This window comes from Ruditapes philippinarum, unplaced genomic scaffold (genome assembly GCF_026571515.1).
Source record: "Ruditapes philippinarum isolate M1 unplaced genomic scaffold, ASM2657151v2 ctg2679_1_1_1_1, whole genome shotgun sequence".
NCBI classification, from domain to species: Eukaryota; Metazoa; Mollusca; class Bivalvia; order Venerida; family Veneridae; genus Ruditapes; species Ruditapes philippinarum.
In genome coordinates this window covers 81,800-102,866 of record NW_026858373.1, presented here as the reverse complement: position 1 = coordinate 102,866, position 21,067 = coordinate 81,800, and the positions used below count along the sequence as shown (strand labels likewise).

At 30.5% G+C, this 21,067-nt stretch overlaps 1 protein-coding gene across 1 annotated transcript in view; it reads right to left on the bottom strand.

Annotated features, from left to right (window-relative positions):
- Window positions 1-2,522: 2,522 nt before the first annotated feature.
- LOC132753000 (dopamine D2-like receptor) overlaps window positions 2,523-21,067 on the bottom strand; it is a 65,145-nt gene continuing 46,600 nt past the window's right edge. The window contains exons 2-4 of the mRNA XM_060743412.1: window positions 16,129-16,238; window positions 9,433-10,325; window positions 2,523-6,057 (exon numbers count right to left, since the gene is read on the bottom strand). Of these exons, the coding sequence (XP_060599395.1) occupies window positions 5,819-6,057; window positions 9,433-10,325; window positions 16,129-16,238 (1,242 nt within the window). The 3' untranslated portion in view covers window positions 2,523-5,818. The remainder of the gene's footprint in view (window positions 6,058-9,432; window positions 10,326-16,128; window positions 16,239-21,067) is intronic.

Here is a 21,067-nt window from a genome sequence, read left to right as displayed (position 1 = left end):
TTGTATATTTTTAAAATTATGTGTAAATGTCCCTATATGTTTTTTTAAATAAAACATAAGAATTTCCCTCGTTTAGTAATAAACTTTGAAATTTTTTGATAGACATAGCAGTTTCTTTTTTCATTGTAAATTTGTGTTTTGGGGGTTGGGAGATCATAGAATAATTCGTGTTTTTCAAATATCAAACAGTTTTTTAAATTAAACCTTTTGGTATAAAAATATGATGAAGATAAATGTTTATCACGCAATGTCGGTAATTATTTGGTCTTTTGTCGTGTTTGTTTGCTTAAAACATCACATACAAAAAAACAACATATGAAAAATATGCATGACACTTACACAAGACACGTTTCGTTACGTTACGAATAGAGCACAAGGTTTTTTGAATATTTATGTCTTTTTAATCTGTTTTTTTGTTCTTTTTACGGAATGATAAACATGTGAATCATTCTTTATTATGTCTTAAAAGTACAGATGACATTTGAAATGTCAAATATGTAAAGGCAGCAAAGTTCAATCTTCGGCAGAAAGTTTATCTCGGACAAGAGAAATAGAAAAAATAGCTTAAAGGTGATGTCAGGGTGTGAGTAGTCAGGGGTGAGGGAAAAAAAGGCAAATTGGGCTCAGCGATCTTAACCACTCGGCTAAGAGGGCCATTTGGTCTATGCTGTAAGTTAAAAACAAATTGTTTTACATGCGTGCAGGATATCATTGAACATAATCGGTGTACCATCTGACATTTTAAATATCTTTACTTATTTAATAACATAACATTTGTTTTTCAAGTTCAAGTAAAGTTGGTGTGAAATATTAAAAAACAATAACAACAAATATTCGGATAAATATTCATCTCCTTATGAGGATTATTTATTATCAGCATAACGATATATCAATGCGGATATAATTATTTTTCTAGACGTTTGGAATCTACCCGATATTTGTCACCAAAAGAAAAAAAGTACAACAGTAAAACGATTTAGTTCTCTAACTAAGGAATGGATGAAAAGTCAATGCAGGCCACTGTAACTGTGATCCCATGCGGATAAGATGTAAATATACTTACATAAAAATCGAACAAAAGACACACATCAGCCTAATGACATTACGATAAGAAGCTCGATCCGTCAGAAAGCGACCTTATCTTTATACTACAGGGAAATTATATTGTAGCCAAATATTTAACATTATGGTCAAGTCGGGAGATCGTCACTTCTCATATATGATAAAACAAGGGTCAATATTAACCAGCAATGGCATTTGATGCGATCTTTAATAATTTTTTTTCCACATTACTGCCTTCACGACATATTTGCAGAGAAAGACTTTGAGACATTTAACAGTGTCCATTTAATTTTGTTACTACTACGATGTCTTGTTTTGTCCAGTTTGAATGCAAAACTAATTAAGTACTTGTCTTATGCCGTTGGAATCTTACAATTCATTTTCATTTAAATAACGTAAAAATATGACAGGAAAAATCAGCCAAGAAGGTTGACATTCAACGTATTTATCAAGAAATGCAAGAAGCAGATGAGCACCTTAAAAGCACACAACAAAAATTGCACACGAATAAGCAAATACGGACGGGGTTTATTACAGATCATTTTAAACTTAAATGTAATTAACCAATTAAGGCATATACTACTAGTAGTTTTCGTAAAAGGTTTATGTAAAACAGATATTGTTACATATCATAAATGTATTGAAATTTTCAGTTTGCACGGTACTTTATTATGACAAACAATCCGATTATTATGTAGTGTTTAGAATCAAAGAATTAAAATAAAACTATGATTGTTGTTTCTTTTTCACAAGATGCAACAGCGTACTGGTGTAAAACTACACTTTTGAGACCAAGCTATCTTACTGTCTTATTGTATTTATATACGAGTGCTTAAAGATCCTGTTACTCAATTTTTTATGGTTTTATATCATAAATATAATGCTCAAATGAAAATTAACAATATTGTAAGTTCCAAAAAAAACATTATTTATAAAGATATCACCGAATTTACATTTCATGTTAATAAAGGGAGGTAATTATAAATTTATTTTCTATAAAGTCTAAGTCATTTTTTTCCAATTAGAAATAAATGCATATACTTTAATGATTACATATATGTATAATGTGGACAAATATTTGCAGTACATATTTTACATATTCTTCGATGTTCGAAAATTGTTTAAGAAGCATATTTATATACATATATAAAATTTCACTTAAGTGTGGTTACAACCTTAATTACGACAAACAAGATCTTTAATAAGCTGTCCTATAATATTAAACTTTAAACGTATATAAGCAATCATTTAAGCTTTTAAATTACAGATATTTGTCTTGTGATGTTGTTTTGAATTGATGTTTTCTTTAATGATGTTTTTCTTGTGATGTCATTTGGGGTCCTTGCTCCTTGCTGGTGGTCCTGTGTTACTGGGTCGTGTGGAGGCTGCGTTCATTGAACGCCGCCCTTCCTTGTTGATCTTGTTTTTTCTTAGTTTACCCTCATTTAGAAAAACACACGTTTATGTTAACATTTTATTTCTCATGTATTTACATACAGTACATTTAATAACAATTCAATTTATATACAATTAATTCATACTGTATTTATCTAACATTTGTCTGTACTAGGTTTACTACTACTTCAATGCATTTATTTTATACACCCACACATAAATGATAATTGTCAGTGTTTTCTATAATACAAAACATGCGTATGAATATTGAAAATAGTTCGTAATTAGCAGTGTTTTGTAAGGAATAATCATCATGATATGTCTGTCTCAATTAAAAAAGGATTAAAATATAATCAAAATAAACTAGATCACAAAGTTCCGTGTACTTGTATAATTTTCATGGATTAAGATGCACTAAAAAGATAAATACTCAAAATACCTACTGCTATAATAAACAGGTGTATAGATTATATTAAATACATTTACTTCAAAGTGTTTAAATATTGGAATCTACAAATGATACTTATTGATGAAAAAATGTAAGACAACAGTGTTTAATAGCAGTAGAAACGTTCATATAACCATTTAAAAAAAATTGTTTTATTGTTGACAATTGTAATTTATTAATCTTTATGGTCATAAAGTATAAAGAGGGAACAAACATGGCGTCAACTGACATTATCGCTGCTAAATGTCTACATGCTATATTCAATAATACATGTAATTGAAAATGACCCTAAACTATTTTAATACATTATACTAGAATATTACATGTATTGCTTTAATATAACAATCTAAATACAAAGCATCGTATATTCTGCGTCATTTGTCCAATTTAAGTAATTACCTTTCAATCAATTCTACCTTCTGTTAACATGACAGTTATATTATAATACTAACATAACTTTAAAGAGTCAAGTGAAGTTTCTAAAAAGACAATATGCAATAGTAATACATATGAAATTTACCTTCGCCATTTTTTAATAAAAGGCAAATTATTCTCCAGTAGTTCTTTTATTTTTATTTCTGAAAAGCTTTCAATTTTTGTTCCTAAAAATTACTCATTTGCCAATTTCTTTGAACCGTCTTTTACTCCTGGTGCCTTTTGTCAATAAATGTATTTATAGTAATAAAGTGCTTTGTACGATAATCAAAATAATACCTTTTTTACTTTTTGCTACCTTACGACAAATTTTGAAGATTAAGTGCTACATTCTCCAGGTGTTGAGCATCTAACAAGATCTTTATGTAATCATCATTTAAACAGTATAAAGATCGTGTTGGTCCTTTCTTCAGAAAGAAAAAAAATGCATTTCTGAGGCATAATGTGCATTTACGTTTAAAAGAAAATATTGGCGTTGACTCTAGCTCGATTACAATACATTATTTAGGTAACTCATATTATTCTCTACCAAATACATTTGATTTTGATGGTATATGCGGTATAACAATTTAAACATGTAGACTTAATGCTACTTTGTGCCTTAAATAACATAAAAGATGTCTCCTTTGTGGTAAATATCACATATTAAATCGTCCAGTATTCCGAATAGGACCTATACTTTAGAACACACCGGGGGTATATGATATAATCTGCTGTTTGCTTAGAAATTTGATATTGTTGCATATAATTAAGCTGAGAAAACATGAAAACTATTTATCTCGCAAATATTTTCTAAATTATTCCAGACACGATAAATATTTTGGCAAACAAAGAAAACTATTACTATGTTACATTTCTTATTAAATAAAGTTTAACGTAATTTCCTCTCAATATCCAGTCTTTTGGATTGTCGTCACCAAAAAAGCGGACAAAATACAATGCTTCACAAAAACATATACTTTTTGTTATCAATAAACACAATATAAAAAATGTTATTTACCCACATCATGCTTTTAATATGTAGTTACATCAGGTACTGTATGTTTAGTATCTAAAATGAACATATGATTTCAGTGCGGCAAACCGATAATAGATGTATAAAATCATGTTCCATTACTCGAAAATGTCACGTGTTAACATATATTATAATCGATTGTAGAATATTCCATAATCGGAAAGTACATAACAAAATGATAAACTCGGAGATAAAAGTGAAGAAAACCCCATGTATTCTTCTGTTAATACACCATTGTACGTGACAAAGACACAATGTGTTTTGGTAGAATAAAAGCTTTTAACGACCTAAGACAACCTCATTGTCTCCTATTGCAGCTTTTCTCTTATTGTTACATGTATCCAGCGAGCTTTACGATCCAAAAACATTGACGTTAAAAACGATAGAAAGATAAAGCTGCTTCCGTACCAATAAAACAAGCACTTTGTAAGAATCTAAGATACGTGCCTGGGGGCAATCAGATTAATATTTTATGATTTTTCATTAAGTCTTGGCACATCAAATCAGAAATCTATCCAAACATTTGATCGTTAACAATACCGTGCTCATTTCTATAAAAGCCATATATTGAAGCCGCCTCTTTCCTTAATTTTGGCAACTGCTGCAATAAAAATGCTGTCTAACACGTTTAATTAATTTCTCTGGAAAAATATTTTTTGAGATAGAAATATATGTTACGTAAAAACCTTAAATCAGATTTGCAATGTTTTAAATAATAAAATCAATGTGTCTTGGCACGGTAAGGACCTAAAAACGAAATTCGTTTAAAATAATGTAGACATGGACATATAAAGTTAATGCTTAAGTTTCATAAACTTTAGTCTGATATAAAAAATAAGCCGCCTGGATATATGATGCACTTACGTGAGATTATCATATATTTAATTATGCTTTGCCTTTATCACAATTGATTTTCAAAATTATTTGACTATGAGATCGGACATAAAATTTAAAAGAAAACAATATATTTCATTATACTGAAACTAGAATCGAAGGACCTAACAACAGCAACATGTATCTTATTGCTGCAACCGACAATGAAAAAAGATGCAAATGATATGCATGTACAACATATGAAGCTCAAATGTGAATTGTCTCATATTGTAAATGGAAATCTTTCTTTTAAATTTTGAATTCCAAATAAATCATTCTATTTTAGAATAATTATGATTAGAAGAAATAACTATAAAACACATTAATCACAGTTTTCACCAATCACGCAAGAGATCTGATCTTAGAAACAACTTTCATTCACATGCTCCTTTGCCAAATATGGCTCAAAATGTTTGAATTTCTCTTTGTTCTATATATACTTGGCATGTTTCCAGATCGTCAAATTTTGGCATGTATCCAAAATGTCAACAATTGACATGTGTCCAAATTTTTCGAACTGCGTCATGTTTCTAAAGTATTGTCGCATAATGAATGTAACGGATTTGATTCTAAATTGTTAGCCACCTTTTTCAATACCTCTTTTTTAAAGGGTCGCTGAGTATTTTCTTGAAAGCCTTCCTGAATTCCGGGTTAAATATGGTATAAATTAAAGGATTCAAGAAACTGTTGATATAGCCCAACCAAACAAAAAATCCCATTAGATAAGGGTCAATGTCGCAGGATGGATAATTTAACACTTGATATCGGAGACATATTGCTCGCATAATGTTCACTGTGAAAAAAGGCCACCAGCAGAGCAGAAACACACCTGAAATAAAAGAAAAGCTCAGTTATTCTTTGTGACCGACAAACTAAAACAAATATCGACAAAAGTACAAAGTATAATTAAATTGAATGTAGACATTACGTGACCATTTTATATATAAAATTTAATTTAACTGCAACGTTGAATTAAAACAATAAAAGCCACAAATTAAATCTGTAAAACAACATGGAATGTCAGTTTTATGAAAGAGGGGATTGGAAAAGTTGTGTTTTCAAGACGTTTTTATGATAATATATATTTGCTTTTAAAATTTACTTTTCCTTTTCAGTAATAACTTTGTCTTCGTAAGAAATGAGGACACTTTATTTAGAATTAAACTAATGAAAACACCACTAACTCTTAATGTTGAGGGGCAGTAATACCAATTTTTATACGCTATGTGCCATGTTATCAAACTAATTCGGAAATACTTTCAACAGTTTTTTGATGTATGGGGTGGAATAATGACACTTTATTGCAGTCTAATTCTTATTTCTGTATGTAAATAGCGAATAATTAAGACCATATATTTAGAAAGGGTCTCCGCATCCTGACATTTATTGAAAATTTCTTTCTCATTAAACAAGCGGTCCTAGACATTCTCCTGTAAATAACAGAGAAAAAATGCTTGTTTAATAGTCAACCTTTCACCTCATTAAACAGACGCGGGCTGACTCGATGTAATGATTCAATGAAATCTTAGATTATTCTTAGAAGGGCAAAACGTAATCCGAAGCCATCTTAAAGTTTTCGCCTTTCCCCAAGAATGTTCGTTTAGTCAATAGCGTGTACAAGTTATTGGCTGTCACAACTATGTGCGTATATAAGATGTTATATGTAGTACGAAAATGTGTTTTACCGTAACAAAAGATATTATTATTTAAACTATTTACAAAAATTATACTAAAACAGTACTAAAATAGAAAAAATTGGAATCAAAACGAAAAAATTGAAAACGTTTCACGCTCTGTTGGTTTAATAGGACGGTAGTGGTTATTGCAAGCTACCGTCCAGTCCCGTCGTTCTGTTTTAATCAGAGTCTTTCCATCATTTAAAAAACATCATATACGGCGGTTACATTATCATTTTAAATGCAAGTGGCAATAATGATTTCAAAAGTAATACACAAACATAGTAAACTAAACTACTAGTAGAATCATGAATACTCATTGTGTTATTCAGCAATCAAAGAGATATCCTTGCAAAATGAATGTGAGTAATCACGATAGTTTTCTTTCTATCAGTGTGTAAAGCTATTTATAGCAAGAAGGGATTTCTATACTTAATAAGTAATCTATTTATAGCAAGAAGGGATTTCTATATTTAATAAGTATCACAAAATTGTCCTGAACACGTAATTTTATTGAAATAAGAACACTGTGTTATATTTTCTTGTACATATATATAAAAAATAATAAAAAAACAGCTTGCAAGGAAATAAACATGACGTATATAGAATTGAACGGATGTTACATGATTTAATAATAAAGATTTTTAGAAAAAAAATATAAAAAGTAAAGTAACGGTTTACTGGCTTTTGAATATATTTTGAAAGTAAAGTTAATACGTAATTTGTGAAAAATACATAATAAATATTTTCCTAAAATGTTATCATTAACTTGTGTGTTTCAGAAATTATGTACATGAACGTATACGTAAGTTTAATACTTATTGGTTACGATTACCTTATTTATCCATGAACAGTGGAGGAGTAAAATGATTAATTCTGATTGTTGTATTTCAGATTGCGAAGTGTTTATTATTTGAGAAGATATTTTTATTTAGTTATATAAGGTGTATTAACAGATACAATAAACAGCTGTTTGTGACGTTTGCTTTATTACAAAATAATAAGACATTTTTACAGGTAGTGATTACTATATAGTTCTATCATTCCAGTATTCAGTTTAGTTATTCCAAATTCTAAATCGGTCTAAGCAAATGTATCTATAAATCTGTCATATAATGTTTGGCTTTTGTCCTAACGCCTTTTTTGAAAAGACTAATCTTTATAAACCTTATAATTACTTCAAAATCGGCATCATTTTGCAAAAAAGTATTTATCTTTGAGTATTTTATGACGACATTATCAATTTTTATCCCCGGAACATGAATTTATTCATTATCTTTAATTCAACATACATCTTCAAGCTGGCAGAAAGGGGTGCATGTACCTAAACTATTTAGTTTTTTATACTCTCCTTAAATCAATTTTATATTTATACATACGAGACATATACGTTGTGAATACACGTAGACTTTTTGCGCACACCGTGCTGTTAATAAACCATTTAGTATCATCCTTTAACAAAACAACAGCCTACACACAACACAATAAATATTTGTGGATTTTGAATTCAGTACAAACGTATCCTGCCATAAGCACAGACATATGCTTTGTTTTATAAAAGATTTTGGCAAAATAGACAAAAATGCATTTAAAATGTATTTAAACTGAATTTTTATTGTTTTGTTGGTATTTAGGAAGTTGTCCAAACACCGAACTAAAATACTTTGCCATAAAAAAATCTCTATAACTGTTCAGCTGTATCAGGATTTTAAAGTTATGATCAATAATAGAGAATGTGAAGCTACACTAAAAATCTCGTTTCGCAGAACTCTGCTACTATGGAAGTAAAATACGAGTTCTTCAATCAAATTTACTTCCCTTATACTAAAGGTAACCGAATATATCATTCATTTTATGCTGTTCCGAGATAGTTGATAGGTATCCAAGAGAAAACAAATTAGAAGATTGTATCGCATATCTTTGCATATCATTTCTTATCATATGACGTCGCTTGTTTTTATTTTGAAATATAGCCACGACATGACGAATTAAATGATGAAAATACGACCATTATAAAATATATCTTTACCATTTTTTTAACAATTTATTGCTCAGGTTGTTACGTAACAAACATGTGTCGATGTTATATGTGTTCATACGCTTTTTCCATAACTGCGGTTACCTGATGCGTAGCCTATTCATTAGGAAAAAAATACTTAGCGAGTTTTTTTTATAGAAGATATGAAAGTATACCCATAATAATAATAATAATAATAATAATAATAATATTATGATGATGATGATGATGATGATGATGATGGAAATAATGATAATAAAAGGGAAATGATATAAGTTTACTACTCGAATAGAAAGTATTGCAATCGTTGATTACATAAATTTGCTTTTCTAAACCGAATGAAACAAAACCATCAGAACAGAACGCCCTTGTAAGATTGTCTTTATGTTTAACACATTTTTGTCATCAAGCCTCACGACGCAAGAAACCTTAGTGAAGTGTACGGTTGATGTCATTTTTAAATAATGCGTGAAAAGTTTAACGATTTTAGAAAAATTGATAATTAACTTACCTAATACAATGGCTAAGGTTTTTGTTGCTTTTCTTTCTCTTCTAGAAGAAGATTTCTCCTTCCGTTTCCGACTAGTTCTCATGTGAAAATTAAATTTTGTCATATTCTTTTTGTCTTTCTTCCGACGACCTTTTCCGTCGGAGCTAGTTTTCTCTCCACTACTGCTGTCATCTTTGTTATCGTGATTGACAGTTTTACCGTCTTTAGAAACAAAATTTGTTTCTTCAACCTCTGGAAGTGATATAACCGGTACAGGCTCAATTTTCTTACATGATAATTGTTCCTGTCGTTCAATGTCTTCAGCAACAGGGTTAACGATTAGTTCCCCTTCTGCAGGTAAATGAACAGGACTTTTAGAATCACTTTCCTCGTCTTCGTCCCGTTCTTGGGAATCCGTTGGAGGGTTGGAGGTTGACGGATCGTCTATATGAGTTTCATGAACTTCTCTATGATTAGATTTGTCAAAATTATTTGCAGTAGTATTATAACTAGACACTTTTCCATTGTCCATTGTGGCAAGACCTGTTTTGACAGTTGGCTCGTTAACCGCTTGATTTTCTATTACATTAGTCAATGTTTGCGTATCTATTGACCTAGCTTTCTTATGCGCTAATGATCGCCTAGCTCTTAGTCTTAAAACTCTATAAATCCTCCAATATAGAAAAATCATTATTAGTGAAGGAATATAAAACGAGCCCATGGACGAATAAATTAAGAAATCCGAGTTAAAGAAGCTACATGATCCCGGTACCCGTGCGTCAGAATAGTTAACTCCAAGTGCTATCGGTGCCGCAATTGCTACGGATACCACCCACGTGAGTGCGAGCATCACGTGCACTCTTTTTGAATTCTTGTGTTTGGCATATTTTATAGGTTGGGTTACGGCAATGAATCTGAAATCATAAAATATAAGATATTATATACATGTATAAAACTACTATTTACAGATCGGCACAGTCATTATGTATGTTGAATGCTTTATAAGTATAAAAATAAATACAAAAACAATTATGACATACCAGTTCAATTACACATTAAAAATGTATTGACTTCTTCTAGATTATGTTTCTAAAGTGTATGTAATTATTGTTGTTTAAATAATACATAAATTAAAGAAAAGTTAACAATTAACTCTGATATATACACATTTAAAGGTGTATCGAAGCATCTCAATGCTTTATAGTGGTCATGTGTAGACATTGATAATACCAAACTTGCGCGTTGTAATAAAATTGTATGTGTTTTGAGCATGTGCTTAAGAAAACGGGTTATAATGCAAATGCATACTCAGAATATCTGACCGTTATCTTATAAAGGCTGAGAGACGAATATTCTGATATATTTGACCGTGTGACGAAAGGACAATAACTAAGATACTCATTGTTATTATCTTATCCTTATAAAATACCGATATTTATATTATCAATGAAATTGTACATTGTTTCAATTTATGTTTCCTTTACTGACAAACAAGACATCGCATTGACCATTTTAGATACAAATACATTTTGACAATGTAGCAATCCCACTGCATGCCTCCATTCAAACATGTTTGGAATATTACGCAGCGACCAATTACGTCAGAATATTGCCGGATGGGAATAGGCATTCCCCCAGAATTAGAAGAGTTTGTCGAACCCTAAATCAGGCAACGTCCTATGAAATTAATGCAATAGTAAGTTCAGGGTTCAGATAGGGTGTAATGCTACTGTTTTCTTACGTATATTTGTTAAGAAATCGAGAATCTTATTAGAAATATTACATAACAGTTTGTCGTCACACGTTACAAGTAAGCAGTGTTGTAAGCTTCACATGATTTTGAGTATTTTTTCAAGTAGAACGACGCCAGAGTGTTTTACAGATGAAGTGTAAGATGTCTTTAAAGTAGAGAGCAAAATGATGTGTAGAGGCCGCTCCAACTCAACTGACAATCTGCCCTTGAGCATGCATTTCCTGAAAACAACCTAAATTATTTCTACGATACCAAATGACATTGCATTATGCATGTTAAACGTTTGGTACATAATGAAACCGTGGTATTCCGAAAGTGTGTTAATTTGCATACGTATCGCACCAAATAGACATAACAGATTGACATTAATGTCATTGTCCTAAATCATTGACCAAAACTTTGATGGACGTGTTACAGAAAAGTAAAAATGCAACCAGTACTGGTAAAATAAATAATTCAGGGTGAGTCCGTTGTATCATTACAAAATTTCAACAAAAAATACCGCGGAACACACGATGACTATTCTTTATAGTACATAACCATATAATCTTTGTCATATATGTAAAATAAAACATTTCGTGATTTCAAATGTGTACCATCAATTATTTAAGATTATCTACAGATATCATGTAGGTTAAATACGTGTAAGTGGAGACCTACTCGTATACAAACTAGACATTTCCCATTAATGTTGCTTTACTGAGTAAATTACATTTTATATAGAAAATAACTTTTATCGACTTTGTCGCAAATTTAGATATCAATTTTTTGAAACAAGTTTTATGTAGTTTGATGCGAAACGATATGATATAATAATTGTAAATGTGTTTGTTTTTCTATTTAGTTTGAATGTGGGGGATGGTTAAGTAACACTGACACTGAAAATGTCACGTGACGACTTTCGGCTTCACACTGGCCGATGGAAACTCTATGATATGAATTGCTGATATAAGATGATGACAGAGCATGAAATAGTTAGACAGAAATAAATATGATATGACAGCCAAAGTCATGACATGCATTCATTATAATACGTTTGAGTGAATTTTAGAGCGAGACTCTTAATCATGGCAAAATACAAACTATTCAAGTATTATAATGTTGTGTCAGTTTATAAATATCAGAGGACAAAAAAGAAAACATTGAAACAACTGTTACATGTATGTAAAAGTTTGGAATATATACAATGTCATCAACATAAATAGCAAACAGATTACACGTTCTTATTATAACTGGAAATGAGAACTTCAAAAACAAGAAATTTCTCAATGAAAAAAAGCAGACAGTCTTATATATTTGTTGATATCCCGGGGGTTTATTTCGCTAATTCTGTAAAACCGTATGACGGAGTTAGATGGATGACTGCTTATTTAGCACGCTTTTCTCTTTGTTTCGATACTGACGCATGGTTAAAGACATCTATAATTGATCGCCAACGGGTGGTAGCTTTTCTTCAGCTCGGAAGCTACACAAATGTTTTCGTCCCTTTTCTAAGAATTCAGTAAGCCTTACAAGCTTGTCCTAGAGGTAATTATTCTTTAAAATAATCACAGACTGGCATATTTACGTCTTGTCTTTAGAGATAACGTATCCGATATTTCGTGTTGCAATGTCACGTAGGTTAGTTGCGTAAGAATACAATATCATTACACGATGATGTTTTTGAACCGCGTCAAAAAGTCTCGGATTTAAAATCAAAACATAAATGAAAAGAAAAACAGTAAAAATTATTTTTAATTCGGACAGATAGAATTATCCCCATACACAATCATCAACTAATAAAGTATGAACAACTAAATGCCATTTACAAAAAAACAAGTATTATGAGTAGTCGCCATATTGACTCTTTTAAATTTTGTAAATATATTTGATGTAAAATCTGAAAAGATGGCCTAAACATTAATCATTTCTCCGGAAGGTAGGTGCCATTCTCAATTACTGAAATTTAATAATAATTATGGCTTATCGTATGACTTGATAAATTGTTCCCATAAATAAATGAATAAACAGCGTGTTTTTTTTTCAAGGATATATTATATGGGGTAACCATAAATGTGCTAAAGTTCGAATATTGTGACATTTGTCATTAAGCTGCTAAATCTTTAACCTTATACATAAATAATAAATACCAAACCAGACAGTTATTATTTCTGACCTTGTATTGAATGCCTTAAAGATATGCTGTGCCCACTTGTATCAGTGCACAAAAGTAAATACTGACAACCAGATCATATAATATGACAAACAGGAATAATCAACAACATGTGATTCTATCTTATAACAACAGAGAAGCCTAGTCAGTGCAAGGAAATTCTTAGGAAAATCAGAAATAACCATTTCTTTTTACGGTGAGATGATATAAATAGCCCTTGCTATAAAAAAATGTGCACTTATACTTGTAGTATGTACGTATATCTGTCTGTCTCTCTGTATGTATGGGTGAACGTACGTACGTACGTATGCCATGCCATGTCATACCATGCCCATTTCTTTTAATTTACTTAACGTACAAAACAAAATTTGAAACATTCAACTATATTATCAGATCCAAGACAGCACAATCCTAATACATATTAATGTATTTTTCTTTCATTTTTGCAAAACAACAGACAAGATTCTTTCCTTTCTTCTTCTTCTTTTTTCCTTCTATATTTCATTTTCTCAAAATTTATTTGCATTATATTTGTTTTTGTTATATCTGGCAAATGTACATGTTTTCTAAGTCATTGTAACGCAAATTATATAAAAATCAGTTAACATCGTTAAATACTATTCAAGCTAGAGAACATGTACACCCAATCATTTTTATTGTTCTTTCTTACCTAAAATCATTTTTTAAAGCCAAGTACTTACTATATATGTGTTAGTTTTGTTGCTTCTATCTAACTGAGTCATTCTTGTAAAATATATTATTGTAATTTATTGCATCAGGCAAGACCCGGTGCTAATGTTGAGTGAACTTGTGGGTCAACCCTTTTGCCAAATATGGCATGTCATTGTATTGTAACTGTCTACATGTATGTATATGTCTTATTTTTGGCAATAAAATATGTTTAAATCAAAATCAAATCAGATCCAAGACATATCATAGCCACATCGTTCGTTTCAGTTAGACACATAAAGTGTGAACATAGACGATTACATATCTATAACAATTAATGAAAAAGATAATTTCGATACATCAGGAAATAACCATAGCATGGTCCGTACTATAATTCTCATTGTACGCAACTCAAAAACTGGCCGTTTCCCTAGACTTGAGTTAACTAACTGATGTTGCTGACATTTGCTGAACTTTATCAATGTAATCAGCTTTCGTATCATACTTTTTTATTTAATGTACTGTTATAATTTCTTCAGAATAGAATATGTATTTTATATAAAGATCCGCATGGAGATTAAAGTGCACTTTTCGCTGATAGAACTGTCAAAACTCTCACTGAAAACTTATGCATAACCTGTGTATCCAGTTTTTTTAAAGATAGCTATAACACTGGGGTGTAAGTATACATTTAGACAATATGTTTGTTTTTACAAGGTTGTCAGAAGTTTATTCAATAAATACTCTTTCCTAGACATTCACATTGTCTGCAAGATAAATGGTACAATCATTCAAATATACTTCCTTTCCATATCTATTTGGCAGAATTATAAAGTCTGGATTCCATTGATCCAAAATAAAAGATAGCAATTTACGAAAATAAACATATTTACTTTATGTATCGTCAATGTTTAAATTGGCAAAGGAATATCTTGAAATCTGCGTTCTATTAGCTTTGTGTCTATACATTCATTCTATCTTAGCAATAAAAACTTTACTTAAAGACATCTTAAATAAATTGCATTTTTTGTTTTAAATTGATGTATTTAGAATGCTGAATGATGTGATATTTAAGAATAACAGATTCGAGTTTCCCTGAGATAAAACCGGGTTTGATTTGTTGTCTTTTCTCATATGTCAAAATAAGTTTCGAGTTACATTCTTCTGGGCTTCTATAAAAAATTACATCTTATCTATTCTTATGTAAAGTTTGATGACATTACACCTGATATTTAGCAATTACTGTCTTTAAAATACGTTTTAGACTTACTGGAGAAGTTACAATGAAACGACATTGACGTAACTGGGTAGCTTATTAGTCATTATCACATGGATAGCATGTTGATCGAGACATTTGAGTTTTAAACATTAGGGGGGAGATTCGGTGCAACATAATTGTCAGTTTTTCGTTCATCGTTATTTGTAAATGATTCACAAAAAAGAATCTTGTTTATATTCAGAAAACAATTAGACTTCAAACATACTGTCAGATAATGACAATAAACATATCTATGATTTTCACATATATCTATACTGCTTACACCATACAGTGAGAATTTGTTTACTACAACCTGTTTTTATGACACTTGTGGTTAGTATTAAATACAGTATAGAAGATAATGTAAATGTTAATAGGCTTATAACACTTGATGACGTTGTAAGATAAATCTTTAGAATACGAATCAGGCATTTTAATTTACGCTTACATCATCCGAGATTTGATGATGATTCACATGAATGTTGATCATTTCCTTGCTATTACTTTGTTCATAATCGGGAAAAAAACAATTTTTTGATCATAATGAAAGTTTAGAATGCCATGTTGAAAATATCAATGATTATGAATACTTATAATTTCAGACGTAAAGGATTCCAGGTTGAACGACCGATATTCTGTGGATTATACATAAACAGCTGGCATTTTTGAAGTACAATGTTTAATGGCTCGGTAGCAGCAGAACTATTGTCTACATAGGCAACCGCGAAAGATACTTCAAATCTAAGGAATCAATGCTGGATGAACTAAGTTTAGACGTAATTTCTTTTATATTATTAAACTATTTGAGACGGATATGTCCACACGTTTTAGGTGTGCAATAATTATTAAAACGTTAATGGACTATTTATATATACGTAAACCTACCTGTCAACACTTATGGCGGTAAGATTTAGAATTGATGCAGTGCAAGCCATAACGTCAAAAGCAACCCAAGCATCACAAAGTTCGTCACTTAGACTCCAATATTTTGTTACCTGAAATGATATGGTATAAAATATTGCAGGTTAAATTTGTTATATCACTAACAATAATAATATTTGAAATAATAAGATTAACAGAAGTTATGCATACATGTATCAAAACTAACAATTACCCAACGATAATGACGATGGTGTTGTTGTTAATGATGATGATGATGGTGATTATGATTTTCACAATGATAAAGATGATGAAAACACATTCACAAATTTTAAGACAGTAAGTATAGTCTGAACCGTTACGCTTGTACGCTTATAGTGTCATGACATATCTACAGAAATTATAAGGTTGTGACAGATCTTCAAATAAATTGAATAAATGCATTATGACAAAATATGACAATAAGTATTTATATATAAAGCTTTAGTTATTCCAAATGTAAGAGGAGTATGAAGAGTGAAATAATGGCTTAAGGTGTTTTAAGCATTGGTAAAGTAATTTTAATTCTTGGCAGTGTTCATATTTATCATTGATGGGAGATAATAAATACTTCTGACAGGCGCAACGTCCAAGACTTGGTATTTTGTCTGAGAGGTATCATATATAGAACTGTGTAGCGAATATCAATTATCGGGCCAGAGTTTGTAAGATTGCATTAACGTACGCCCATCAAACATTCTGTCTGAGCAGTCTATTATCTCTCTTGGGTGTTTAACAGTAGTCAAAGTGTCCGATCCTTGTCTTTCAAACAGTCTAATAAATTATATTGTTTGTCGGTCGCTTATTCTGTTTTACAAGATATCAATATTTAATTTATTTGATCATAGTCTGTTCTCGCTAGTGAACACTGTGTGCATATTTGCCCTGCTAGGTGCCACATCGATGCTCCTTTCTGACCTTAGGTTGCGTTTCATAAAAGTTGCTTACTCATGTTGATCGCATATGTGTGGTTAGTGTTGTTTTTTGTTGTTTTTACAATTGTAAGACAATATTGCATAGCTCTGTAATCTGGTAAGAAGTAATATTGTACTGAATGGAACGCTAACTTTTGACTTCTCTGGTATATCATTAAGAATTTTCGAATTAAAACACCTTTCAAATTCTTTCAACTTACACATTTTGTAGATTAAAATGAGTTTCCAAATTTTACATTCAAACTGTATTATTTTACAAAATCAAATAAAAAGGCAGAGCTCAAATGTATTTCTTAAGCCGGGTACACTTGATCATTTAGTTAAGTTCAAACGCATATCAAATCTACACTTCTACCAATAATTCTTAAAAATGTTTGACCCTATCTCCTTACGTTTATGTCTGTTTTGAACAATTTTGTTTCATAGAATAAAAAAATACAGTATGAAAAGACATACAAAAACGAGAATAAAGATCAACAAGGCAAAAGGAACGTTTCTCTTTTTCCTTATTTATTTTTGCTCATTCAAAATGTTTTTTTTTTTGTTTTTTTTTTTTTTTGATAAAAATAATGAAATTTGGAATAAACATTGTCATCACTATAATTGGATACTGAAATATTTGTTTGCTTCATGTAAAGCGTTTTAATTTCTCTTACAAAAGTTTCAATGTTTCACTGTTGTCTATTTACCTTCTATTTTTTTAATTGTATATTGTCTAGCTTGAGGGACAAATACTTCCTGCTTGTCATTAAATAAATAGAAATAAAATGAAAATAAAATATTATAACAGATGTGATTATGTATCTTACCGCATTTCTGTATGATAAATGCTTTCATGAAACAATATATCATTTATAAACTAGACAGTTTTCTATATATGTACTCAGTGCTACATGAAAAAAATAGATGTTAACCTTAGAAAAAGGACATTAATTTTATGTATGTAGAATAATTGTCATCGACGCGAACATTTTCAAATTTTAATGACATAATTACATACTTTTACTATTAATACGTACAAGTTTCACTGTCAGAGATCTCACAACAGTTTCGGCTTTATTAAAATAATGAAGAAACATGGCAATTTCAGTCATGATAAATTTCGAAAGTCATTAATCTTGAAAAAAAAGAATCATTTCACTAATGTTGTTAGTAAACATCTGGCATGTTGGGCAATTGGAAGAAGTAACAGTTTTGTCCAATGATATTTTCCAAACAATTTGTAATTCATTATCTTACATTCCTCTACCTTTTTCTTGATATTTTTTCTCTTGATATCAAAATTGTCATACACATGTTGATTAACTCAATTGTCCTATATGCATTTTACTATATGATCGAAACTTATTTGTACACAGCAGATTCAACGAAAGAGAGACATTAGGTTCACATCTTGCACGATTCCCCCGCTGAAATTAGCAGATACAGCAATCAAATATAATCATCATCACGCAATTGGCTCATATAATAATGCAGTTTATACATTAGAATTGAAACAACTTAACAAAAACGAACAATTCATAGATGAAGGAAACGGCTATAAAGTATTTCCAAATGTCTGCTATTCACAGTTAACAGTATTATTTCACTGCTGATTACTTCAGAATAGTCCCCCAGCCTATGCGGAATGTTCAGATATCATGCAAATTACATCAAGTTATAGAAAACAAATTTATTAGTTTTAAATCAACCAACACAATAAACACGCAACATATATGTTCATAGAAATTTACTTAAAAGTTTGAAATAACTATGGAAAAGACTATGGAGAATTAAGTAAAAATTTGTTTAAAAGACAAAATGAACTAAGTAATTCATTTTATTGTAGAATATACGTCTACAGATTTATATTTTCTTATGATTTGAATCGCACTGTCTACTAAATGTGGTATAATCCGTTGAAGAAAAAGTCATCTGATCATCATCATGTTTAAGATAATAATAATAATAATAATAATAATAATATAATAATACGAATTATAATAATAATAATAATAATAATATAATACTAATTATAATAATAATAATTATTATTATTATAATCATCATCATTATAATCATCATCATCAGCAGCAGCAAAAGCAGCAGCAGCATTATCATCATCATTATTACTATCATCATCATCATCATCATTTCAGGGAAGACCCGTTGCTAATGTTGAGAGAACTTGTGGGTCAACCCTTTTGCCAAATATGTCATGTCATTGTATTGTAACTGTCTACATGTATGTATATGTCTTATTTTTGGCAATAAAATATGTTTAAATCAATTTAAATCAAATCATTCAGCACCATCATCAACATCAACAACAAGAAGATATTTTACAAAAGTATAAACAGCATTTTCTAGATTGTCTTCTTCCCAACCTATGAGAAATGAACTTCATACAAAATTTCTGTATCTATAGTTCTTCTGATGATATATGCACGAAAGAATTTCTTTCAAACACAAAGAAAATATTTCAGAGGATAATTAACAGCGCAACATGAATATAAGCTTAGAACGTTTATGTGTGTTTGTTTATTGGGACCGCCTGTATGGTTTCTTACATATAGGTCTATCAAAAATATGAGAGAGAGAAATCCAGGCCACGGGAGGTGGTGTCATTGAGCGATTGAACAAATTATTTATAAGTCACCTGCTGTTTGATAAATACATCTAGGTTTAGGTAGGTTAAAATGTATATACATCATGAAAGAATTAAAAGAAACAAAGGCATTCAAAAAAGGTACAGCACAATTTCGAAGAGAAACGCTAACTGGTACATACAAAACCCTAAAACGAAACTATGTATTTTAGTTTGTCCTGTCAAGACATTTAAAATGACGTGAGTCGTTTTTTATATCAATAATAAAGAGGTGTAAAAAGAAATTATTTTTTGCATTCCATTTGGATTTCTTTGACTTATTTAGTGTTACCGAATGATAATACGGCTGCTTATGCCGGCTCGCCACGGCGAGCCGGTATTACGTTAGGATTTTGTTGAGAAACAATCTAAATCTCCGAATCCATCCAAAAATTTAATCGAAGCTTGGCTTCCAGCTTTCTACAAAATTTATCTGTCAGGGCTGGAATCCAAAATTATTTAGCCAATCAAATTTAATCTTACATAGCGTCAAAAAACCTTCAATTTTCACGCCATTTTTAAAAAGCAGCAAGTATTGCTTTGAGCGCAAAGATATAATGATGATAAAAATGTTTGTTTTCATGAATTCTTTTCAATAAATCATATTTACACTGACTTTTGATTTAGCGATTTCACCTGGTTTCTCTGTAGTAAGTTTTCGTTTGGTTAATTAACATAAGTGTTCATCTAGTTCTGTGCATTTTTTTCTTTTTCTTTTTTTCCGGTCATTTTATCTTTTCCGGTATTTAGGGTGGGGGAAAATCCCGGGATCCGGGATAGTATTAGATATATAGGGAAAAGGAATAAACTTTATTTGTGTTGATTATGGTCGTAATGAAAGGCGATTAAACGATAGCTTTTTATTTTTTATTGTATGTAGTGAATGGTAAATTAATTTAACTTAAGATTTAAATATATTTAGAGCTATTTATTAACAAACTTAAACTGAGGAAATCGCAATACTTGTAATTATATGTCTAATTGAAAAAAATCAAAGTTTTTGTTAATATAATATTTGGCTAAATTTTATGTTCAAGTATTTAAATATTATTTTTAGAAAAGATCATAAGATATACTTAACATAATTGATAACAAAAAAGATTTTTTCCATCAAAATTGATTTCAAAGTGCTGCAACTTCTTAATGGATTGATATAGAGTCAAATGCTTTTCAGCGTTGGTTACACGTTACCTTATGATCGATCTGGGGTCATTTTTAGCCTGTCACAAGTTCAAATTTTTTTTGTCGATGAGGGGGACTGCCGCCCCCTTTAAACCCCCCGAACAGAAGGGGGCACATCCCCTTCTGGCGACCCCCTGATGTATCTTTTGGTTGGGGGCCGCGC